The 25,609-nt window shown below is 49.6% G+C and overlaps 2 protein-coding genes across 7 annotated transcripts in view; both read left to right on the top strand.

Moving 5' to 3' along the window:
• Positions 1 to 15,342, top strand: part of SMARCA4 (SWI/SNF related, matrix associated, actin dependent regulator of chromatin, subfamily a, member 4) — an 84,569-nt gene extending 69,227 nt beyond the window's left edge. For 4 of the 6 annotated variants that reach the window (XM_036034354.1, XM_028520637.2, XM_028520639.2 and 1 more), the window contains 5 exons: positions 11,978 to 12,086; positions 12,444 to 12,545; positions 13,080 to 13,212; positions 13,402 to 13,544; positions 14,832 to 15,342. In XM_036034354.1, the coding sequence (XP_035890247.1) occupies positions 11,978 to 12,086; positions 12,444 to 12,545; positions 13,080 to 13,212; positions 13,402 to 13,544; positions 14,832 to 14,864 (520 nt within the window). In that variant the 3' untranslated portion in view covers positions 14,865 to 15,342. The remainder of the gene's footprint in view (positions 1 to 11,977; positions 12,087 to 12,443; positions 12,546 to 13,079; positions 13,213 to 13,401; positions 13,545 to 14,831) is intronic. The other 2 variants (XM_036034352.1, XM_028520634.2) reach the window with 1 other exon arrangement.
• Positions 15,343 to 23,731: 8,389 nt separating this feature from the next.
• LOC114503658 (40S ribosomal protein S6-like) lies at positions 23,732 to 25,332 on the top strand. Its single transcript, XM_036034479.1, is given in 4 exon segments — positions 23,732 to 23,758; positions 24,538 to 24,826; positions 24,829 to 24,894; positions 24,897 to 25,332. Coding segments are annotated over 4 exon segments (792 nt in total). The 3' UTR covers positions 25,307 to 25,332.
• Positions 25,333 to 25,609: the final 277 nt, after the last annotated feature.

The following is a 25,609-nucleotide window of genomic DNA, read 5'->3' on the forward strand; positions in this document are numbered from 1 at the left end:
GTTGCAGGTCAGCCTCTTGCCTGACCGTTTTAGGCACCGTGGCCCCTGTCCTCAGAGGCACCAAATACGAGATAGTATGTGCTTTCAGCTACAGTGGATCGGTTTGTGGATCATAAGTACCATTTAAATAATAAGAAAATAAAGGTTCTCCTGCAGCCCTCCAAGGAGACGAGCACGTTCTACCAACGCAGGGTGGATTGTGTGGAGCTATAGAGTGCAGCCAGAGTCACAAGGCCTGCTTCTTTCCTAGAACTCGGCTGTGCTTCCGCTTCCCAGTGTCTTATTTCACTTCCTGGTGCATACCGGCCAGTGTGGCTGTCCCCATGACTGAAGGGTATGCTGCTCGATTTTATATAGTATTGCTTTGCAGTTAGCCCTGAAGCAAAGTAAGGGCAAATTTTTATCTGTAGGAGGGGAAAGTGTTGTGCTGTTAGCTCTCAGTGCATCATTTGGGGAGAGACTTACCAAGTGTGAAATGTGAAGGATTGGTGACAATTGTGGTATCCAAATGAAGGGTACACATTAGCCTTAAAAAAGAATCTTATTATCAGAGAAGAGCAAACGATGAACTAAAAAAGAGGCACATGCGAGTCCCAACTGCTGGACCTAAAAATGTAATTAGTGTCAGTTTTGATAAGAAAATATTAACATTAATTTGCAAACTTGACCTTTGAGGCAAGTTCCAGAAAGAAAAATGTAGAAGGTAAAATATGACATGTGGAAAAATCGAATGGAAACAGTAGATTCTGGTGTTTTTTTTTCCGTAATGATGTTCTTACAAAAGAAACTTAAAATTACCAAAATGAAGAAGAGGCCTGGGAGGCCAGCGGGACAAGGATGGACTTTACAGAAGTCGTGCTGGTCTTCCAGATATCCATGTGGAGAAGAATCTTGGCATACTGTACACATATGTTAATTTGAAATGGATAATATTTCAAAGGGATGCCTATCTCACAGTCACTGCACTGTGGTGGGGGCCGGCGTTGCTAGAACAGGGAGGGTGTGACTTCACTTACACATGTAAATGTGTGAGGTAGAACAAAATTCTAGAAGAAGGCATAGGAGAAAATCTTCATGGCCTCGAAGCAGGCATTGACTTCCTCAACAGGACAGCAACTCCATTACTCATAGAAAACATCACTAAGCCCTGACTGGTGTGGTTCAGTGGACTGAGCACAGGCCTGCAAACCTAAGGGTCGCCGGTTTGATTCCCAGTCAGGGCACGTTCCTGGGTTTCAGGTTAGGTCCCCAGTAGGGGGCGTGCCAGAGGTAGCCACACATTGATATCTCTCTTGGTCTCCCCTTCCCCTCTTTCTAAAAATAAATAAATAAAATCTTAAAAAAAAAAAAAGACTTCACTACAACTGTTCATCAAAAGACCCACTCCTGAAGGCTGTGGAAACTCCTGCCACAGGGAGAGAGTTTCCTCCACTGGGAAGAGAAACTTCTCCACTGGGAAGAGAACACTCAGTTTTAAAATGGGCACAAGGCATGAATGCTCGGGCTCATTGCATTGACAACATCCGATGAGAATTAAATGCCTCTGCATACGCCACAGACTGGCTGCATTTCCTTCAGGTGCTGACAATGATGTCAAGCATTTGGACCTCACACACTGCCCAGGGGAGCGTGCATCTCTTTGGCTGTATCTTCTAAAGCTCAACATAAAGATGAACAGCAGCCCTAGTTGTAAACTCGAGAGAGGTGGAGTGCATGTCCACCGAAAGACATGTACAAGCACGTCCATTGCAGCTTTGACACTAACTGCCCCAAACAAAGCAGCCTAGTGTCCACCCCCAGGAGAATGTGTTGATCATGGCCCAGTCATACAGCAGAAGTCTGACAGTCACAAGACCAGAAATACCACTGATCCTTGGAAGAATCTTACATTTTGTTGAGTGAGAGAAGCCAGACACTGACAAGTTCCTATTGTGTGTTTCAGTTGTATGAAGAAAAGGCTCATCAAGGGGGGTGTGTGTGTGTGTGTGTGTGTGTGTGTATCTTTAGTATATATACTTTAAGTATATGCACTTTCCCGTATAAGGTTATATACCTCAGTTAAAAACAAAACAAAACACTTGGAGCCCTGGCTGGTGTGGCTCAGTGGATTGAGAGCCGGCCTGCAAACCAAAGTGTCACTGGGCACATGCCTGTTTATAGGCTGGGTCCCCAGTGGGAGCTGCACAGGCTTCTGCAAAATGGCTTCTCCACCTGCTACAAACAGTTGTTCTCCCAGGCTGTGTATGGTTGGTTGGGACATCAGGCAATAAATAAAAACTAGCTTTCAGAGATCAGTGACCCCTTGTCAAGACTGTTCTGTTGGGAGCGCTCAGATCCTGGACGGGGTTCTGAGGACCTGTTGGATGCGACACCACACCGGAGTCACAGAGCTGCGCTCCCGGCTGGTGGCAGGCCCACGTGGCAGGACCCCTTGTCAGAGGCTGTGGTGCCTGGTTTATGTTTCATCTCCCGTCCTCCTGGTGTGGATGACATCACAGACCTGGGGCTTCTCCACTAGACAGGGGAGAACTATAGGGAGATACAAGGGGGATGGCAAATGTGAACATTAAAGGAAGCTTCCAAGTCCTGGTTCGCAGCTGATGCTGGCCATCCACTTGCTGATGGTCACACAGGAAGAGATCAGGTGGGCACATAAACTCAGGAAAACAGCCACGTTTTCCTGGTTGAAAAGTTACCTCATTTGGCAAATACTTTCAAGGATGATATTTGGGTCCAAAGTTGACCTATTCAGTGGGTATTTCTAGTGTCTTTAAACTGAATTTGAAACCATGGGGAAAACAACAGTGTGGGTCCCCCTCTTGTGAGTGTGAGTGACGGTCCGTAGACCACCCTCGCTCACTTCCGGCACCATCTGCAGCATTCCGGGGTCCCCGAGACCGCCTTCAAGCTGGGGGATTTTCTAGAAAACTCTCAGAACTCTCTGAAAGCTGTTATACTCATGGTTATTGTTTAGTACAGCAAAAGGTCCCAGATAAAGTCAGCTCACGGAGGAGTTGCTTGGAGCAGCACCCAGGAGGGGTACACACCTCGAGCCTCCTGTTGTCCTCTCCCCACAGAGTCGCAGGCGGCACAGGCGGTGTTACGAAGCAGTGTGCGCAGAGCACTGCCAACCAGGGAATCCTTGGTGTCTAGAGCTTTTATTGCAATTTGGTCACATACACATGACCAGCTGCCCATGTGGCTGACATGTCTCCACCTCCTCTGTAGATCAAACTGACACCACGTGACCCAGCACCCCTGCCCTAAGTCATGTTCTCAGACTGTCTGGGCCCTTGGTACCCCTCAGGCAGTACACTCTGGGGGTTGAGAGGTTGCCTCTTAGCAGCCAAGGGCAAAGGCTAGACTTCCCTCCGGGTGGGGTTCCATTTTCCACAACTGCATGTGACACGCGGGAAGGTGTGAAAGGACTGGTCGCCACGCCAAAGCACTGGGGTGGGATAAAATCGGAGGTTGCCTAACTCTCACTTCTGTGTCTCAGACTTCCAATTGTTCTGTTCCAGAAGAGAAAATGAAACATTTGGATTTTTTTTTTTTAAGTTGGTTCCCAGCACCCTGTAATCAGCTAAATTCTGTACTTGAGTTAAATCTGGAGCCTGGGGAGAGAATGAACTGTTACAACTTGGTTCTTCCTAGACACCAAAGAATGATTTCAGGACATTGTCAGCTTTTGAATTCAGAGTCAGGAGGATGTGGTGCTGCTGTTATGTCCTGAGTGACCACAGGTGGGAGCCAGGGTCAGGCTCTGATGTGGTGACTCAGTGGAGAGCCTTTGCTGCGTGTCTGAGCAGGGCCGCCCTTCTGTCACTGGCATCGCTCCAAGTGTTGCTTCTCGTGGTTCATGTCAGGATTTCCCCTGTCATATTTACATAGCAGTGCAATCTTCTATGACATCCCCTTTGTATCTACATCCTTACCCGTATGAAGGTGTCATCCTGTCTTGGAAGTTTTGCTTCCGTCATGTGTGTTCAAATTCAGGCCTTGCCCCTCCCTCCCAAGGCCCCATGTGCCCTGTGAATGGCACTTCCTGGACTTGTGTGGCATCTGGCTGTCACAGCCATGGTGGCTCTTGGTCGGGACGTGATGAAAATGCACTTTGCATTGTAGGGCTGCTGTGGGGAAAAGCTTGGAGAGTGTACTGTACTGTGCCTTTGACCGGTACTGGCACAGGCCGCCCCAGGGCCCAGGCTGGCAGTGTCACCTCAGCAGAACCTGAGGACTAGCAAGGGCCCACCAGGTGCAGAGGAGGGAGCGAGTGTCACAAGCAGAGGGGACAGCATGGGCAGAGGCGTGGAGGCCTGGCACACAGGTTTCCCAGAATCAGGAAGCTGAGGGGCCCCCATAGGGGCTAAGTCAGCGAGCAGGGCCTCGTATGTGCCTTCTCCTTAGTGACTGGAAATCTTAAATGGTGTCAAAGAACCTGCTGGTCAACAGCCAGAATTGAAATCTGAATTTTTAAGTTGGAGTTAGGAGTTTACACTTCATTATAACATAAATATACAAGTAAGTTAGGCACAGGCTCCTGGGTCAAGTGGGGACCTTCTTGCGGACAGTTGTTTCTTGATCCTTCGGAGGCGTTCTGGCGCTGTCTGCAAATGACAGCTAGCAGATGTGTGCTCAGGGCCCACCCTTGGGGCCTTGGGAAAGGCTTCTGAGAAGTACATTTGCTGGAGGCGCTGCCTCAACGGGTAGGCTCCAGAGGGCCCCACAGAACTTCTTCCATGCTCCCCAGGCCGCAGTAGCTGTAGGGGCTGTCTTGTCAAGCTTGAGTATCACAGAGATCTGGTTTCAACATGCATCTCTCTGCCTCAGTTTCCACTGCAGTACAAAAGTTGGAATCCCTACTTGGGGTCATGCAGACCCTCAATGGGGGTGAAGGAGGGCCTCAGCCAGATCTGTGGGGGCACCTTCTGCCCAGTGCTTGGAGGCACTTTTCCTCTGCCCTTGCACCCTCTTGATTAGAATCAAAAAGAAGGTGGCTCTTCAGAAGGGTTATAACTTGATTTCCAAGAAAAAACGGTTGAGGCAACAAGCCCCAGGGAAGGGAGTCAGTGATGCATTCTCTAGGAGAGGTCGCCACAGGTGACTCCCAGCGCCCTTGGGACAGGGTGGGAACCCTACCCTGAGGGGGCAGAGAGGCTTCCCGCTTCTTTAGCTGGGCCTTTGGAAGGCCGGGTGGCCCCTCATCTGGAGCCTGAGCTCGGAACAAGTGCTATCTGGAGGGAGGTGGCTCTCTGCCTGCAGATCTAGGTATGGGGTCAGCACTGTTTGCTCAGCTCCCAGCCCAGGGTTTCACATAAGAAGCACCAAAATCAGACTTCTTGAGAAACATGCTGAGCCCCAGGCCAGCCTGAGTGTGGGTGTGGGCCCGGCTAAAGGCCCACTGGGGCCCAGGGCCACAGAAGGGTTGGTTGGGCGGCCTGGTGGAGCTGTGCTGAGGTTTTGAGCCTGCCACTGAATGTGTTGGAGCCTACTCCACCTGCCGTGTTTATCAGACTGCTTCCATCCCCAAGCTTCACTCCCTGCCGGTGATTGCCATGGTGGAGACAGATCACCCAGAACAAAACAGGGCAGCAGGTTTAGTGGGGTCTTGAAACTAGAATTACATAGAGCTCCAAACAGGACAGGGACAGGTACCTGGACTCCGGAAACAAGTAGATTTGGGTGAACGGGTGGAGCCTTGACCCTCCTCCCCTCTGCCTCCCTTGGAGTCCCAGCCATGTGAGGACCTTCTAACGTGTGCAGTGCAGTTCAGCAAGCAGTGCTCTTGTGTGTGCAGGGCAAACAAAAGGGGGCGTTCATGAAAACAGAAGATAGTAAGCAGATAACACAGGAAAGAAAGAGTGGGAAACAGAAAAGCAGAGGAAAGTGTTGGAGAAAAGCATTTGAAGATAAGGTGGAGTAAATGAGAAATCATAAAAAAAAACAGGTAAAATTTAAAATTAAGCCAAGAAACAGCTAGGTAAAAGAATGGAAAGCTGAATTAAGAAATGTTGAACTTTGAGGTGAAACTAGTTAGAAATGTCAGTGAATTAAGGTTAAAAATTACCAAAAAGGAAGGAAGAATGAGTGGGTATGAGGGTTTCCAGGTAGGTGTGGAGGTGAGGTCCACAGCCCTGCACGGCAGCAGCAGTTTTCCAGCCTGCTGACCCCCACACACAGCCCGACCCATGCTCTGGGGAGACGGGAGGACCCCTGGTGTTCTAGGTGCCCAGTGTGGGGACCCTGCAGTCCTGAGGCCTCCCCTATCATGGACCTGCTCAGCACTCTGGGAGCTGCTGGCACTAAGTAATTCAGACAAGCAAGCACACTTCTTGAGGCCGTGGTCCCTCAGCCCTGCAGAAGGTGGCCTTGGGCCTCCTGCACTTGCATGACCAACTCTGCCCGCCTCTGAGAAATGCCCTCTGCAATGCCGTACACCATTCGTGGGTGCTCTGTTCTTATCTTGGTCACCCACTGCTAATGCATTCTGGGCAGCTGCTGCAGCAGAACACAGCACAGTGCCGGCCCTCATGACATTCATGGTCTGCTTGGGGAAGCTGGCACATACACACAATGTACATGCCACACTTAGGAGCTTGCCTGGATTATGATCCAGGTGTGCCACCTGCTCTGTGACCTGGGCCCTCTGCCTCTCCTCCAAGCTCAGGGTCTTTTTTCCAAGACAAGGTCTCAAACTAAGTGGTTTCCCAGATTGGGCTACTTGGCAAGGGGACAAGGGGGAGTCAGGTTTTCTTAAATTTTTTTAATGAGATTTGGAATTTATTATTGAATTGAATTAAGAGATATGCACCCCTCCAGACGTGTCATTGGCTCATTTGAAACGGTCAGCTCATCAGAAATGTTGGCTCATTAGACAGTCATCATCAGAACCTATAGCCAGTGTGGCCCTCAGCATGTGGACCCTGCACTGAAGCTCCCCTCGCCCTCTCTCTGCACTGGGAGAGTGCCGGGAACGCAGGGCAGCGGCCCACAGACCATTCTCGTTGGTAGATTCCTTCGGGAACATCATTTCCCTCATGCTTAGCCAGAACTTTTTTCTGTATCACAGATCTGTAAACTCAACCCTGAGATTCAACTTTTAGGGTTGGATGGATGCCCAGCAGGTGGAGGCTCTTGATAAATGGATCTGCCCCAGATTTCTTTTCTGATCTTCAGGATGTCTTTAATTTGGTAATGTGTCCAAATATTGAACCTAGGAAATAATTCTGTACTAGTACAGTTGTCTTTTAGTGTGTTTCATTATTTCATTTTCAAATTTTGTTTATGGAATACCCTTCTGAGAATCTGTTTCAGATAAGTATTTTGCTAAATCAGGTTTGAAAATACTGAGTGGCTCATGTCCAGGACCCTTGCTGGCTCAGTTCACTGGTTGAGAGTCAAAAGAGAAAATGGTCCCAGGCCTAGATGATGTCATGGAGAGATGTCATAGGAAAATTGTCTGAACCGGACTCCAGGAAGGAGAGCAGGGCTGAGGGAGTCCTTCTAGGCAGATTGGGACCGAGTCTATGCTTGGCAAGTAGGTTCTATCTTGAGCATCATCTTTGATTTGATTGCTTATGCCTGCCTGAGACCATGGGAGCTCAAAGGAAGGATAGTGCTGTGATCCATTTTTTGATGTCTGTCCCATCAAAAGATGCAGAAGTAAGGGCATCAAGTAGTATGTTACCACCCCTGTTACATTCTGTTGTTTTCACACCAGGGGTCAGCAAACCAAATCTGCAAATCAGAAAGGGGGGAATAAAAGGGCCTACCACCTGTGTATGGGTAGCCTGTGAATTAAGAATGTTTTTTAGATGATTTTGAGAAAAGTAAAAGACTATTTCATGATGTGAAATTATATGAAATTCAAGTTGTATTGTTTATAAATGAAGTTTTACTAGAACATAGGCAAAGCCCATTTGCCTGTGGAAACTCGGTGGCTGCTTCTGTGTAACAACGGCAGAGTTCAGTAATTGTGACAGATACGGTACGGCCCACAGGAGACAGGAGGCTGGTGTGCTGTGCTCTGTGCCTCCTGGTAGTGGCTTCCAGAGTCTTTTCTGTAACAGGATGGTGTATAAATGACCACGCAGGGTGGGCGGTGGTGAGGCACCCTAGTTAGAGGTGACCTTGAGACCTGGGTTTAAGCCCTGCCTTGTGACCCTGAGACTTTCACCCTGAACACTCTTCCTCCATTCATCGGATGTTTATTGAGCACATACTGTGTACTAGACTTCGTACCAGGTACCAAAGATACCAGGTGCCAAAGATACACAGTGGTGGCCAAACCAGGCAACATCTCTGTCCACATGGCTCGTGTTCTGGGTGTTGTCAGGTGGATGGTAACTTCTGTGGACAGAAACTATGCAGGGTAACTGGTCCCTTAGCTAATAATGTAAAAAGGTGAAAACACCAAAGCTTCTAGAAAAAAATGCAATATCTCTGTAACCTTGGAGTAGGCAAAGATTTCTATAACAGGACAAGGAGAAGCACCAAGTATAAAAGGAAATATTGAGCCCTGGCTGGTATGGCTCAGTGGATTGAATGCCAGACTGCGAACCAAAGGGTCACCAGTTCAATTCCCAGTCAGTGCACATGCCTGGGTTGTAAGCCAGGTCACCAGTAGGGGATGTGCAAGGGGCAGCCCCACATTGAAGATAATGAGAAGTAAACCTTTCTTTTTAAAAAAAAGGAAATATTGATTGATTAGAGTTGGGGTAAAACTGAGATCCATTTACCACAAGACCACCCAGGAAGTAAGAAGGTACGCCATAGACTGGAGAAGGAGGATGCAATAAATGTGTCCCACAGAGCACTTCTGGGCGAAGGAAAAACATGAACTGGTGTGCCTGAAAGAGGCTATCGGCCCATCACTGCCCTGTGAAAAGGTGCCCAGCTTCAGCTCATCAAGGAAATGTGAATTAAAACCACAGGGAGATGGCCACTCTCATCTAAGGCACAGGACACCCACATCGAGGAAGGGTGACAGGAGAACCAGGATGGCTCACCTGCTGCTGGAGGGAGTGGACACGGCCTGAGTGTCCCCCACTCTGGGACCAATCGCTTCTGTCCTCAGGTAAATTCCCGAGAGAGATGCGAGCCAAACAGTGGGACACGTGTCTGCAGCCACTTCTTTTGTGTAGTAGCTAAAAGCAGACACAGCCTGAGTGCCCCTCAACAGCAGGTAGACAAGTGGACCAGTGGACCGCAGGGGCTGCCTGCCCTGGGGCACGAAGCAGCTGTGTGTAAACAGTGGGCTACTGCTACACATGCCGCAGGGATCAGCCTCTCACAGATGGCAGTGAGGTGTGCTGCCAGGCCTGGGAGCTCCCCCACCCTGTGTGATCCTGTAACATCAAGTTCAAGAAGAGGCCAAGCTCAGCCAGTGTCGAAGGTCAGGGAGGCTCACAGGACCCTTGGGCACCTCGGAGAGACAAGTGCTGAAGATTTGTACCTGTATCTTACAGCTCAAACCTCCTTTGTTAGTAAGAGGTGTGGGGCCAAGGCGGGCAGGTATCGGAACACTCAGAGGAGAAGGTGACATTTGTGGTGAGGTGAGGGCAGGAGCTGGGTTTCTCAAAGAACAGTGGCATTGCGGGCCCTGACGTGGGTGTGAGGGTGCTGACATCAGAGGCTATGGACAGCCTGTCCTGGAAGACTTTGGGTTTATTCCCGGGAGCTGGGGAGCTATGGGGCACCCCCCTCTGATAAAGAGATGAGGAGGGTTGGTGAGCCAGCCCGGATAGCTTGTGGCCCCTGGCGTGTTTGGGGGACTCTCCAGGAGACTTCTGAACAATTAAAATGTTGCATCAGTGGCTTTCCAGGAGGCATCGGCTGTCTGAGAAAAGGCAATTTTAAAAGTCCCCTGTGGTGGGGAGGGGTGGGAGGGGGGACTGGATTGGGAGTAAAAAGGAGAAAACTGTATTTGAACAATGATTAAAATAAAAAAAAAGGGAAAAAAAAGTCCCCTGTGGTTCTCGCACCTCTGCCTCCCTCATACCCAGATCTCGGCCGTTTGCACTCAGAGCTTGTTGCAGCTGAGAAGCATCGGCATTTCTCAGCGGGATAGAGTAGAAATTGGAGTGCATTACACTTTGCAAGGGAGATTATATTGCTCCACAGAGTGTGTGTTATTTTACACCTGTGGCCCGAGTCCTGGGTCAGTGTAAAACGCAGTGCTCCTCAGCGCTGTGCCAGCATGTGGGAGGACACTGCTGGGAGAAGGGAGGGTTCTTCAGTGTTCCATTCAGTTGCCTGCGGCCAAACAACCCACCAGCCTGTTCATGAGAGAAAGGAAGCCTGTGCCTACAGGGATGGGCTCCCTTGGTTGGGAATGGCAGCCTCAAAGTGTCGTGCCTGCCCTTCTCTGTGACAGCTGGACCTGACACAGGGCGGGATGTGCTGAAAGGAGGAAAGCAGGTGTGCTGCTTGCTGGTGTCCTCACGAAACACTGGAAGAAGGCAAGGTGCGAGGTGGGCGGCATCCAGCCAAGGCAGGCTGAACTTCTGCCTCAGTTCCCTCATCACAGCCATTAGATTAACAGTGTGGTGAGCACCTGTGTTCAAGTGTGTCTGGCCCAGAGCAAGGACCGAGTGACAGTTGCCCCAGACAGCTAGTGCAGGGACTGGCTACAGCCCCCGTCTTTTAAGTCAAAGGCCCACTTCATGATGCATAAAAACCCCGAGTGAGCAAAAGGCCTCCAGGGTTCCCAACTGGGAACAGCCTCGGGTAGGCAGTCTTGACCTCGCTGCTGCCTGTGGCCATTATGAAATGGGGGCATCCAGCTGCTGTCTCCCAGCGTAGTAAACAAAACCAGAGTGGAGCACTGCAGACCGAGGGGCAGAGTGGGTGGGCTGCTCTATCCTTTGAGAATTCTATCGAAAAGAAAAGAAGCAAAGCCAAAGGGGCTCAGGCTGCTAGCGGCACCGGCCCGAATCAGCAGTCTCTGAGAAGTGACCAAGAAGCCCAAGGGGTAACGCAGCCAGAGGACTGGGGGCAGTGGAGCGGGCCACACGTTTTGCCAGCAGGACCTGGACAAAACCACAATGTGGGTGCCTGGGTGAAGACTGGGCCTGGAGGACAGGGTCGCCACCAGGTCACCAGATCCCTGGACAGTGGCCTTGGGTGCCTGCTACCTGTTTTTGGAGACCCTGCTGGACGCCTGGGGCAGGTTAGGTTCCTGAGACAAAACCGCCATTCTCAGTGAATATGGTGAGGGAGACTGGCACTGGTGGGCACTGTTTTCTCCCTGGTCTTTGGGTCCTTGGTGTGCTGTCCACTCCCTCCTCAGGTGGCCCCAGGAGAGATGTCATCTCTGAGCACCTGTCCCTAGCACAGAGCTTGGCCCAGGTGCAGCATGACCTGTGGGCCCAATACAGGGGTCCCTCCCAAAGTGAGACCCAGCAGTGGGTGCAAGGAGGCCAGGTCACCCATCATGGCCACACATGCACGCCCTTCCTCTGCTCCCCTGTGAAAACAGGTGCTCTCTCAGTGGGAAGGACTAGAAAACAGCTTTTATCTTTCACTAATGTCTTGCTGCGGGACATCTTTTCTCTTGGGTTTTTGCTAAATTCTCTGAAGTTCATTGCTCCTGAGTGCTGCCTGCAAGAGACACCCAACGCACTTACAAAAAAGCATCTCCCTCTGGAAATGCTGGTGCTCCCAGCACAGGCAGACCTCTTTGCATGGTGCGCAGTCGCGATCTTCCCACTGCCACGGCTTTTGCCTTTAGAGGCACGCGGGCTGAGGGGGTCAGGGAAGTTGGTTGAGCACAGAGACTTGATTGAAATGCATCCCTGGCCTCTCCATGCGTGGCTGCCTCTCAGGAATGTTCCAGAACTCTCGAGACAGCACATGTACAGAAAGTAACTCCTGCGTTGGCTTTGACTTTCTCACACGCTTTGTCATCAGACAGTGGGGTGTCAGGCTCCCCCAGTTGGCAGGGCCTGTGAGTGATGCCCACTGTGTACCCTTACAGTAGTAGCGGACGGCAGCTCAGTGAGGTGTTCATCCAGCTGCCCTCCCGCAAGGAGCTGCCCGAGTACTACGAGCTCATCCGCAAACCTGTGGACTTCAAGAAGATTAAGGTAACCCCAGCGTGGGGGAGGGGCTGTCTCACAGGCATGCACCCACATTGGCGTTTGGTATTCGGGGGAGTCTGACCCAGGACCTTGGGCCTCCTGGCCAGGGACCCAATCATTGGCTCTTGGGGCTCCTTGTGGTCTCGAGTGTCCCGAGGGTGTGTCACCAGGGCTCCTTCACGGTTACCCACGGCTCAGGCTATAGTCGTGCAGCTTTTGTGTTCAGTGGGTCTGGGCTTCTGAGTCTATACAGAGGGACCCAGAGTCCGGCTGTGACCTTGTTTAGCAGAGGGACTCCCAGCCCCAGGGCCCCCAGGCATGAGGTAAGGTCCCGGGGTAAGGTGCTTCTCTGGCCACCCGCAGGAGCGCATCCGCAACCACAAGTACCGCAGCCTCAACGACCTGGAGAAGGACGTCATGCTGCTGTGCCAGAACGCTCAGACCTTCAACCTGGAAGGCTCCCTGGTGAGGAGGCACCTGGCCCCACCTAGGCCGCCAAATCGCATGTCCCGTGCTCCCTTCTGAGTTGACTAGTTTGAAAATAATTCCCAGCAACTTGGAATATTTTACTGATTACAAAAACAGTAGATGTTCATTACTAGAAAAAAGGGCAGAAAATAAAGACAAAAAGCCTCAGTCTCATCCATCTAGGATGGTCCTATGGACAGTTCATATATATTTTAGGATTTTATTCACTAGGGGACTCTCTTGAAAGGAATCCTATGGATGTGTCCTTTCCTGTGATGAAAGGAACACCGACACAGCCTAAGTGTAGCAGGCTCCCCTGGGTGTTTGGGACAGGGGCCTCCTGATGACGTCTGTCTGGAAATGGTTTATAACTCGCATGTTTTCTCCAGCACCGATGAGGAAAGGACTGTTGAGATGTCCCTCTGTCCCACGTGGGCTGCTCCGGCCAGAGCTGTGGCTGGGCTAGGGTGCGGTGGGTGGGCAACCCCATACTGGAACCCAGCTCACTCGATCCCCTGTGCTTCTGCCCAGATCTACGAAGACTCCATTGTCCTGCAGTCCGTTTTCACCAGTGTGCGGCAGAAAATAGAGAAAGAGGATGACAGTGAAGGGGAGGAGAGTGAGGAGGAGGAGGAAGGCGAGGAAGAAGGCTCGGAGTCTGAGTGTGAGTCCTGGGGTGCTGGGGTGGGGGTGGCTGTGGCTTCCCGGGACGGCCGCGATCTCAGGGTTCGCGCCTGCCTGAGAGAACCGCTGCCCTTGCGGCCCCGTCTGTTCACAGCCCGCCCAGCTTGGGAGGTGCCGTGCTCTCCCAGGCTCATGTCTTCTCTTCTCCCTTCTCTGGTCCCCACCCCAGCCCGCTCAGTCAAAGTGAAGATCAAGCTGGGCCGGAAGGAGAAGGCACAGGATCGGCTGAAGGGGGGCCGGCGGCGGCCCAGCCGCGGGTCCCGGGCCAAGCCGGTGGTGAGTGACGATGACAGTGAGGAGGAGCAGGAAGAGGTAAGGCCCCAGGGCCCTGGGACGGGCGGGAGCAGGTGTCTGGTAGCAGTTGGGTCGTTGGAAGTCCATCCTCTGTCAGGCCTTGGACCCTTACACCTGGTGCCCGTGAGGGTGATACTCTCACATCCCCACTCCACAGATGGGGAAACTGAGGCTCGGTGTCATGTCACATGTATCTCATGCCCAAGGCCATGTAATGGTAGAACCAGTGCTCTTAGCACCAGTGGGCATCTGGGGGCAGGGTGGTGGACCCATTCTGGTCCTGCCGCACAGCTGCCTGCCCGGGACCCCAGGGCCGTCCTGTCAGCGTCTGTCTTCTCCAAGCAGACACAGTGCCTTCCGTCTAGTCCCACCTGCCACAGTGGCCATGCCCCATGTGACAGGCACTGTGTACCCAGGCCTCTGCTCAAGGCTCCATTTTGGTCTGCCTAGGAACATTTCCTAACAATGCCAGTGGGTTAAAAAAAAAAAAACAAAAAAAAAGTCCTTGGCTCCCCAGTTATAAAACGACGTGGAGCAAACACCATGAATGGGGCCGCTGCTTATCCCAGGTTGCAGGCTGCAGTCCCCACACACCGGGAGAAGCCACAGGCTTATGAAGTCCACAGCAGGAAGTTTTGGAGGGGTGGGGGGTGGGATCACACCGCTTGCTGAATTTAAATAAGCTTTTCCCCAGTCCCAGTCTGGACACCTGGCCCTTCTCTGCTGTGGGGCCTGGCAGTTCACTTCACTTCTGAGCCTCAGCGTCTACTTCCACAAAGCATGGAAGTGGGCTGGATTATGGGACTGGGCTCCTGGCCAAGCTCAGTGGGCGCCATGTTGGTGTTATCCTTCTCCAGCCGTCTGCACTAACAACAAAACTAAGTGCCTGAGAATAAATCTGACCACAGACTCACGTGACCTTGTGAGGGTGTCAGCGATGTCCTGACCACGGGGCGGAGGTCTGGGCTACAGCACTGCCCCCTCTGCCCAGCAGGGCCTTTGATGGCCCTTGCCAAGCTGCTTAAAATGTTCAAACTCAAGGGCAAAGATCTTCTGAGGTCAGGAACAGCCACGGTGATTTGTTTTGAAGCCCAAGGTCGGGGCATGGGGCAGAGGGTACAGGGGCCAGCCCTCGGGAGAAAGTTGGGGTGTTGTGTGGCAGAGGGGGTCCCCTCCTCCTCCAGCCTCACCGTGTCTGTGCTGTGCTCACAGCCCCCTCCCCCACCCACCCCTGCATCAGGGTCTCAGTCTCAGGGTCCCCTCGAGGGTGCTGACTCCTGCTCTGTCCCCCTGTCCCCCCTCCAGGATCGCTCAGGAAGTGGCAGCGAAGAAGACTGAACCCGACATTCCAGAGTCTCGACCTTGAGTCCCTCGTCCCAGAGCCGAGGCAGTATAGCCCTTAGCAGTAACGGGTAGCAGCAGATGTAGTTTCAGACATGGGGGAAAACTGTATAAACGCAAATCTTCCATATTTATACGGCAGAGAAGATGTAGGGCTGTTTGTGTCTGGTCCTGTCCTGGCATCAGTAGCATTTGTTAACAGCATTAACTGTTTAAAATGACAAAAAAGAATTATGAATCGGGGAACACACAACGCCTGTTTTTTTTTTCCTTTCCTGGCAGTACTGTTGGGCCGCAGTTTGGAATCACTGTAGTTTAAGCCGTGGATGCATGTGTGTAGCCGTCCACTCCTTGTACTGTATTTTACTGGACAGGTCACGCTCGCCGGGGCCCGGGGTCCGCAGGCCCGGCAGGGGTATGTCAGTGTCACTGGATGTCAAACAGTAATAAATTAAACCAACAGCAAAACTCGTAACCTTGCCTCCTGGTGGACTCATTCCCGGCTCCTGGCACATTGGCAGTGCAAAGTCCGGCAGCCCAGGCACAGCCCCGGGGCCTGTGGTCACACAGGGAGCAGGCAGCGCTGTCCCTGCCGGGTCTGCAGCCAAGGTGGGAGCAGGGAGGTGGTCACGCAAACAGGCACGGGCTGTACAGAGCGGTCAGTGCGGTGACGCAAGAAGCCAAGGGCATGTTGGAGCCTCACGAGCAGGGAGGGCTTCCAAGTTCAGAGCCTCCTTCAAGTTCTTTTCTCTCCCGAGTCGTCCTCGTCGTCCTTGCCTTTCATTCCTCACTTCCTCAGACGCGGTTTCCTCTGGTACCGTGGACATGTTTATAATGGCTGTTCTGAAGTCCAGCGGCTGGAGCCCCTCGGAGAAAGGCTCTGTTGACTGCTTTCTTCCTCAGTGTAGGCCACTTTCCTGTTTCTTTAAACATGTCTCAGGATTTTTTTGTTCTCAAGTGGGCATTTTAAAAATAGTAGATGGTAACAACTCTGGATTCCGGTTTCTTCTGTGGGGAAGTGGGGTGTTTTGTTTTTTGTTTGTTTAGCTGTTGCTGGACTAACTATAGTCTGTTTCCCACACAGTGTGCAGCAGCCGATGGCTCTGCTCAGTTTTTCTTTTTAATTCCTCATCTTTAACCTGGCTTCCTCTAGGAGTCACACTGGTCAGCCTAGCCTCCAGCTCAGCCAGCACGGCTCAGAGGCGGTGCTCACACACCCGAGTCAGTAAGGCCCCGTGCCAGCGGCCTGGGCTGGGGCATTTTGCGGGTCTGACCTACCTTCGCCCCCTGCCCATCCCTGTTGCATTTTCTCAGCACATGGCCTCCCTTTGAGCAGGTTGCGTAGATTTGTGGATTGATGGGGCTCTCTCCGGCTCTCCCAAGCGGGCGTGCAGACCCTCTGGATGTGTGGGGCCAGCTGAGGCTGTCTCATTCCCGGTGTCTCCTGAGTTTATCAGTCTGTTGCAAACAGGACCCCCACCTCAAGCTAGTTAGGAAATCTTGGCTTTGCTCATTCATTCTACTCTGAGATTCCTACGTGTCCAGTGTCCCCGGCTCCAAATCAAGTCAGCCCCCTCTGCAGTGAATTTTATGGTGGTGGGAAGGAGCTGGGAGGCCCCAGGCGGGGGGGGCGGGCAAGCTGAGGGGGCAGCCCCAAGCAAAAAGTTTCAGTCTCCCACTGCTCTTCCATTCAGTCTGTTTTTCTTGAATAAACAGTTTGCCAAATGCCTTTGATAAACCTCCAGAATCCCAGTCTGGTTGTTGATGACAACTTTATCTAGTTTTATTGACACTATCAGGGATGAGATTTGCCAAGGCCTTTGCGCCATCATTCATCTTGGAAGTCCACATTTTTTAAAACAGCTTTGACTTTATTTTAATATATTTGAATTTATTTTAATTTTTACCCAAAAAATCAGTTCACCAAACACTTGATTTCATGCTATTCAGGATGAGGCTAATTTAAAAAGGAGTCCCTTGTCCTGGCTGGTGTGGCTCAGTGGATTGAGCGCCAGCTTGTGAATCAAGAGGTCGCCGGTTTTTTCCCAGTCAGGGCACATGCCTAGGTTGCAGGCCAGGTCCCCAGTGAGGGGTGTGTGAGAGGCAACCCCACATTGATGTTTCTTTCCTCTCTTTCTCTTTCCCTTCTCTTTAAAAATATATTTTAAAAAGATAAAAATGAGTCCCTTGAGGAGGGAAAAAGGTACGCTTAGAACTTGAAAATGAAAAAAATATGACAATATGGTTTGTTACTGAATGGCAGCAAAATTATAATATTGGCGAGCTAGACATGAGTTCATAACTCTCATGTCAGAGTCTGGCATTGGTGCCTGAAAGGGTTGCAGAACAGCTCCTGTCTTGTCGCCTCACTGTGTGCCACTCCTAGGTCCAAGGTTACTTCATGGCCCAAGGTGGCTGCATGGGCTCCATCTGTCCATTCTGCATTTCTAGCTGTTGACAAGGAGGCAAGGAGAGGAGAAGGGCCCACTCCACCGGAACCTTTACAGGCACTCTCTGGCCCTGCCTCTTCCAGGCTGTGTGACCTTGGGCCGCTCTCTGCACCTCTCAGCCCACTGGGAGATTAAAAAAGATGATTGGGAACGTTTCTACTTCCTTCTTTAGGTACTTCTGTGTTTCTGCTGTGACAATTAAAAGTAAAATAATTTTTCTGAGAAAGAAGTGAAGGGAATGGGGGTCCTGGTTGGGTGGCTCAGTCCATTGGAGCATCATCCTTGACACCCAAAAGTTGCGGGTTAGGTTTCTGGTCATGTCGCTTCACGTAGGTTGTGGGTTCAATACCTGGTTTCTCTCTCTAAAATCAATAAATATATCCTCTGGTGAGGATTTTTTAAAAAGAGGGGAAAGAATCAACTGGAAGATTTACTTTGGCTGAGCATCCACATGTGCAAAGCCAAGTTTCACGGTCACCCAGGGACACCTGGGCTCTGGTGGGGGTGGGAGGTCAGGGCTGCAGGCCCCCTAGCCTGGCTCTCCCACACCAACCTTGGCCTGAAGTCCTGGCACCAACCTCATGTGGACACTGGCCATGAACCTGGGGCCTCTCCTGCTACTCCTGGTAGCAGCTGCTTGCTGCTTCCCCCTAACCCCCACCAGCCTTCACTCTCAGCACCCATGTGCCTAGTTGGCCCCTCCCCTCCATCAGCGCCTTCTTCCCCCACTTCACCAACCCTGAGGGTTGGGAGGCTTCATTCTCATATCACAGGTGATACACGCGGGACTCAGAAAGGTTGAGGCCCTTGCCCAGGACCACACAGATTTGAGGTCAGGCTTGTGGGCCACAGAAGTTCTCCGGGGCTGGGGCGTGCACTGGGTCTGGAGGGAAGGCCCCAGCCTGGGGGAGTGGAAGGGGTTGAACAGTGGAGCGCAGGTCTCCTGTGTTGGGGGGCGGGGGGAGGACAGAGGGGACAGCAAGTCATGGGTGGCAATTTCTATGGAATGGCTTAAGGCTGAAATGTCAGGCGTCAGGGTGAGACCGGAGCCACGGAGTGCCTGGCACAGCTGGGCCGGGAGGGGTGGTCAGGGCTGCTGGGACTTCACGTGTGATGGAACACCGCCGAGACATCTCCGTCCCACATGCAGCTCTAGAGCCTTGGAACTCCCCTCATCCAGACAGAGTCTACACGTATTTGGTTTTGCTTAATCCCTTCCCCTTCTTCACCCAACCCCCGCGCCCTCCCCTCTGACAGCTGTCAGTCTGTTCTCTATATCCATAAGTCTGTTTCTGCCTGTTAGTTCATTTTCATTAGATCCCACATATAAGTGAAACCTTGCGGCACTTGTCTTTCTCTGACTGGTTTATTTCACTTAGCATAATACTCTCCAGGTCCATCCGTGCTATTGCAAAAGGTAAGTTTTCATTCTTTTTACAGCCTAGTAGCATTCCACTGTGTAAATGTACCACGGCTTTGTTATCCACTCATCTACTGATGGGCCCTTGGGCTGTTTCCAGATCTTGGCTATTGTAAATATGCTGCAATGAACATTGGGGTGCATATATTCTTTCAAATTAGTGTTTCGGGGTTCTTAGGTTATACTCCCAGAAGTGGAATTGCTGGGTCGTAAGGCAGTTCCATTTTTTCATTATTTGAGGAAACTCCCTACTGTTTTCTACAGTGGCTGCACCAGTCTGCAGTCCCAAATTCTTCCCTTGAGTTTGGTTTGGGACTCCCTGGTGATCCGCAGACAACAGTGGAAGTGACACTGCGACTGCCAAGAATGGGTCATACAAGGCACCACGGCTTCCACCTTGCTTGTTGGAACACTCACTGGAAGCCATCAGCTACCATGAAACAGCCCAGGTGCCTGGAGGCCATCATGTCATGAGGAAGCCCAAATAGGCCCATGCTGAGAGTCCGCCCAGACCATGTGAGGGGAAAGATGGCTGGCCAGCCTCCAGCTGCTCCAGCTCTCTCCCTTAGCTGTGTGCACCCACCTAGCTGAGCCCTGCTCACATTTCTGATGCAGAAACCATGAGAGAGAATGAAGTGTTGTTTTAAGCCACTAGGCTGTTGAGTGATTTCTTAAACAGCAACAGCAACATTGAAACATCCTGAAACAATGGCACAAGTCTAATTAAACTCACATGGAAAGATCTTTAGAGCACTGTTATGGCTAGAGAAGCAAGGTGCACAATGAAATGTCCAGTAAGATGCAATTTTGGGTGCGCACACAGGATCCTGATATTTGCTCCATCTCATGTCACATTGCTGTATACAGGTTTAGAGAAAGGTCTATCAGGATACACTTCAAACGCACCATGTCCCAAAGCACCGTTACCCCTGGGGGCAAGGATAAGAGAACAGAGTTGGGAGCTTCTCCAACCTGGCAAGGCCTAGACACATGTTCATGCATTTTAAGAACCATTTCTAGATTCCTCACCAATGTTTAATTCAACAGAATAGTTGGGTTTTAGTTTATGTCATGGTTTCAAAGATTTCTGCTGCAGCAAGGTCATCTGTATCTTCTGGGGCATTAATACTTCCGAGGTGGCCAGAGCCCAACTCGTCACCTTCCACGCACACCTGATTCTGCTCCTGTGTCTCCACCTCATAGGTGGTCCCATTAGCCCCCAGCAATTCAACCCAGCTGTCATCCCTTCCCCTCAGCTCCACCATCCAGTCAGTCCCCCAGCCCAGCCCACTCTCCTTTCTAAGTAATTCTTCAATCCGTCCCAGTCTCCTCCATCCTCGATCCCACCTGAGTCACCACCACCACCACTGCTGGTCTGGACCAGTGAGGTCAGCTCCTCCCTGGTTCCCTAGCTTCCACCCTCATTTGCTGCCAGGCTGTTTGTTCCAGAACCCAGAGGCTTCCAGACTTGGAATTCCTGAGTTCACGTGGGGCCCTGATTGTCTGAGCCTGGCATCTCTCCAGCGATATCACTAAACCTTAGCTGCACTGAAATTTTATGCTGCAGACTTCCACACATTGGCAAGTGTGTGTCCCTTGTCCCATAATGCCTCACTGGGCCCATCTTCCCCTGAGCCTCTTCTCAAGTGTCCCTCCTGCCTCTTCTTGCCTTTGTTGACATTCTGGGGGAGGCAGCATGTAGGCCCTCCCTGAAAGAATCCTACACCGTGTGTTTCAAAGCATATTCCATGACACCCGTGAAGGCTTGTTGATGAGTCACGAACGGGAGGGGGGCGTGGGAAAGAGGATTTGGTGGAAACTGAAAAATCCCAGCTTGTTTGCTGAGTAAATACTGGTACTTAGAGGAACTGACTGTGGAGGAGTCCTTCCTATTTTCTGTTTATCTTTAGAAGCCCCACAAATTGGTGAAGATTTGTTAAATGATAACATGCGGTGTTGGCAAGGTGGTGGAAGACAGGCCCTCATATCCGTGGTTGTACCTGGTTGCGGCTTTCTGAAAAGAAATTTGACTAACAATTTAAAATGTTGATACCCTTTTCTCAGGAATTTATCTTAAAGGTATCATTAGAGATACAAAAATACAAAGGGGTGTTATTTTAATGTTTTTGGTGGGAATGCAAGTGCTCAGCAGTGATAGGGTGGCAGTGCCTGCCAAGGTTCGGCCAGAAGATACTGGTCAGCCGTTAAACGTCATTTCATGAGTGTGAGAAAAGGCTTATATGTGACAGAAAGGGAGGGAATGGGCTGCAAAATGGTATCAGTCAATAAAATCTGAGTTCAGTCTATAGTCTTGTTCATTGTATTGTACTGGTGTCAGTTTCCTGTGTTTAATCAAGTACTATAGTTACACGAGATGTTATCAGCCATGGGGGTTGCTGGGGGAAGGGGCCAATGAGACCTCTCTCTACTATTTGTGCAATTTCTTGTGAGTTCTAATTATTTCAAAATAAGGGCTTAAAAAATGGTATCTGTCAGGACAGGCTGGTTATATGCTGCTGTAACAAATATCCCCATCATCAAAGTGGTTGAAGGGAACTAAGGGTGATTTCTTTGCTTCGCACACAGTGAGTTTGTGTTGTAAGAGTCACTCAGCAGCCCAGGAACTGGAGGTTCTGTCTGGACATTTGCCTCCACAGGTTTCCAAGACAGGAAAATGTCTGTGATCTGATCAAGTCATATGGCCACCACTAACCTCCCTTGGGAACAAAAAACAATGGAGAGGGCGCTAGAAGAATACACCGGCTACCACATTGCGCATAGAAAATAATCCCATTTCATAAAAATGTATATTTTTACTTTTAAAAATATTTATTTTAGATGGGTATATATGTAAATTTATAGATTTTAAATATATACATATATATGTATACATACAGGGAGGAGACTAGAAGAAATAAAATACATTGATCATCTTGAATTGATTGTGGGTGTCTGTGTACTGCTTTCATCTCAGAAGCTTCAAAGTTTTCTACTTTGTAAGGTTTTTAAATTAAAGTATGTGCTATAATTAGATTTCCATCCTAGATCCTTGGCCCGATTTGTCCGTAACCTCGCAGAGAATGACCCCAAGGTTAATGTAGCAGAGACTTACCAGAAGCCTTGAAACCTCAAGTGGCCACATTTTGGCAGTAGGCCAACGTTGAGCTGATTCCTCCATCCCCTGCTGAGATCCCAACAGCTGTTCAGAGCTGGAAAAACACGGCCACTAGTGCTCAGACTGGTAGTTGCCAACAGCTCAGTCGAGGAATCTCTGCTGAATGGTTTGGTAGCCACTGTGCTGTGGATATGGTTTTATGTTGCCAAGATCATAGGCAAGCGTGGGGTCATTGGCTATGATGTTTGAAGACCAATCTTTAACATTTGTTTCTTTTGCTTTAGTATTTGAATATTCTTGAACCATGATGATCAGAATCATCTTTGAATTTTTTAGACATTTCTTTTTCTTTTTTTTAAGATTTTATTTATTTGTTTTTAGAGGGGGAAGGGAGGAAGAGAGAGAGAGAGAGAGAGAGAAACATCAATGTGCGGTTGCTGGGGGTCATGGCCTGCAACCCAGGCATGCTCCCTGACTGGGAATCGAACCTGCGACACTTTGGTTCGCAGCCCGCACTCAATCCACTGAGCTACACCAGCCAGGGCATATTTGAGTTAAAAAAAAGAAAACATTTCAAAAAAAAGTATAGGCTCTGACTGGTATGGCTCAGTGGATTGAGCACTGGCCTGCTAACCAAAGGGTCGCTGGATCACCAGTTTGATTCCCAGTCAGGCACATACTTTGAGTTGCAGACGAGGTCCAATTGGGGTTGTATGAGAGGCAGCCAATTGATCTTGCTCTCCCTCTTTCTCCCTCCCTCCCCCTCCCTCTGAAAAGAAATAAAATCTTTAAAACAGAAAGTATGGGGCTATAATTAAACAAAGATAACAATGAAAATACATGAAATTCAGATAACCTCAGAGAAATGTTCTAAGTAGGAGATTATGAGACCAAGAATTTCAGGTGACACCAGTGGTTTTCCTAGCCCCAGACGTAGGTTACGTCAGTTCAGTTTTAATCTACTAGACATTTTATCAAGCAGGTTCTTGTTTGCAGATGTCCCAAACCAGATCGGGGGGTTTCAGAATCAAAAGGACAATGGGTGCCAGATCCACAGCCTGGCTCTGGAGTCAGAATCGTGGATGTGAGGACATAATTGACTGAATCCAGATCACATGCTCATGTTCTTCTGCAATGGATGCTGCGAAAGCGAGTATCTGGCCTTGGGAATGTCTGAAGTGGGAGGCAGTGGAGAGACAGATCCCCAAGTGCAGGAAAGGGATTCTGATGCTGAACAGAGAAAATAAAGTGCAGGGGCATAGCTTGAGAAAGGGGAGACCAGTTGTGCACCAACCTGCTCTGTGACCTTGGACAGACCCTGCCCTTCTCTTTGCCTCAGTTTCCCCATTTGTTAAAGGGAGGGAATGTACACTTTTCCCCATATTGTCCTTAGGAAGACAGACATTTAATATTAAAGACTCTTCTTACTGAAACCAAAGTTTACTTGGTGAAAACATGTTCAAACACTGGGTGTTTTATATAAGATGACACACAACCAAATTCAGACTGAATGAATATATTGACCTCCATGTCCCAGAGGGATTTTTTCCGTAAGGCAGAAGTTGTAAACCACGTATTGTTCAAGAATCTGATAAAAACTAAGATCCTTCTCTCTAGAAAAATGCACATAAGATTTCATTTGGTTCCAGGGGATTTTGAATGAATAAAGATGCCAATTGTCATTCTTTAAGTAACTTTGAGGTGACTTTATGGAACCCCCTGCTGTCTACTAAGGTTTCTTAAGGAAGCATTGCATCTATCACTCATTCATTGTTTATTGAGCTCCATTTGTGAGCTGAGGATATGGCCATGAATGAGAATGAGGTCCCTGCCCTCAAGAAGGTCCCAGTCTAGTGGCCATATTGATGCATAGGTAGTCATGGCCGAGCACAAGAATGAACCACCAGTGAGGGAGCAGAGGCTGGTGGGGTCTTTGGGAGGAGGCGACACTTGAGCTGAACCTTAGAGGATAAGAGTTTCTCACATCTGGCAGGAGCTTCAGTTGAGTGTGGCAGAAATTCAACCCAAAATGGCTTATGCAAAAAGAGGAATATACTGGCATAAGTAACTGAAAAATCCAAGGGGTGCCTTCAGGCATGGCTGTATCTAGGTGCTCAGATCTAGCCATAAATTCAGGACTCCATGCCTTCATTCTCTTTCTGCTGCTCTGGAGGTTTTCCTCTTGGCAGGCCCTCCCCTAGTAGTGGTAAATGAGAAGCTATCCCCCATTGCTCCATCATCCTCAATGTATAGATTGCTTCGGGTAGTATGAACATTTATATGATAGTAATTCTTCTTATTCATGAACACAGTATATGCCTCCACTTATTTGTATCTTCTTCAATTTCTTCAATGTCTTATAATTTTCTGAGTATAGGTCTTTTACATCCTTGGTTGAATTTATTTCTAGGTATTTTTTTATGCAGTTGTAAATGGGTTTATTTTCTTAGTTTCCCTTTCTGATAGTTTATTATTGGTGTGTAAAAACACAACTAATTTCTGGATATTTATTTTGTATCCTGCTACTTTACTGAGTTTATTTATCAGTTCTAGTAGAATTATGGTAGAATCTTCAAGGTTCTTCATGATATATACAATGTCATGTCATCTGCTGGGAAAGTATTTTTAACTAGGCATATTATAGCCTGAAACAGGATTGGAATTCTATAAATAAAAAAAGGAAAGGGCTCTTTCCATGGCTGCTTCAAGTTGAAGCTGAACATCTCTTTCCCAGCCACTGGCTGTCAGAAACTCATTGAAGTGGATGATGAACGCAAACTTCATACGTTTTATGGGAAATGTATGGCCACAGAAGTTGCTGCTGACACTCTGGGTGAAGAGTGGAAGGGTCGTGTGTTTCGAATCAGTGGTGGGAACGACAAACGAGGTTTCCCCACAAAGCAGGGTGTCCTGACCCATGGCCGCATCCGCCGGCTGCTGAGCGAGGGGCATTCCTGTTACAGACCAAGGAGGACTGAGAGCGAAAGCGCAAATCGGTTCGGGGTTGCACTATGGATGCCAGCCTCAGTGTTCTCAACTTGGTCTTGTAGAAAATGGGGAGAAAGATGTTCCTGGTCTCACTGATACTACTGTGCCTCGTTGCCTGGGACCCAAAAGAGCTAGGAGAATCCTCAAACTTTTCAACCTCTCTAAAGAATATGGTGTCCGCCAATATGTTGTGAGAAAGCCCCTAAACAAGGAAGGTAAGAAACCTAGAACCAAAGCACCTAGATTCAGTCCTGTTACTCCACGTGTCCTGCAACACAAGCGTCGGCATATTGCTCTGAAGAAGCAACGTACTGAGAAAAATAAGGAAGAGGCTGCAGAGTATGCTAAACTTTTGGCTAAGACGGTGAAGGAGGCCAAAGAAAAACACCAGGGACAAATCACCAAGAGACATTGGCTGTTCTCTCTGAGAGCTTCTACCTCTAAGTCCGAGTCCAGCCAAAAATGAGGCCTTCTAAGAGTAATAAATAAATAAGGATAAACAAAAAAAAAAGAAAAAGAAAAGGAATGTGAAGTGGTGTAGCTGCTAGACAAAACAGTGTGAAGTGTCCGCAAACAATCAAATAGAATTACCATATGATCCAGCAGTTTCACTTCTGAATACATACCCAAGAGAATTGGAAGCAGGGACTCAGAGAGAATGCACACCCATGTCCATAGCTTCATTTCAAACAGCCAAAAGATAGAAGTAACCCTAGCGTCCATTGATAGATGAATGAATAAACAGAATGTGGTGGAGCCACATTAATAT

The sequence above is a fragment of the Phyllostomus discolor genome, chromosome 8 (genome assembly GCF_004126475.2).
Source record: "Phyllostomus discolor isolate MPI-MPIP mPhyDis1 chromosome 8, mPhyDis1.pri.v3, whole genome shotgun sequence".
Classification (NCBI taxonomy): domain Eukaryota; kingdom Metazoa; phylum Chordata; class Mammalia; order Chiroptera; family Phyllostomidae; genus Phyllostomus; species Phyllostomus discolor.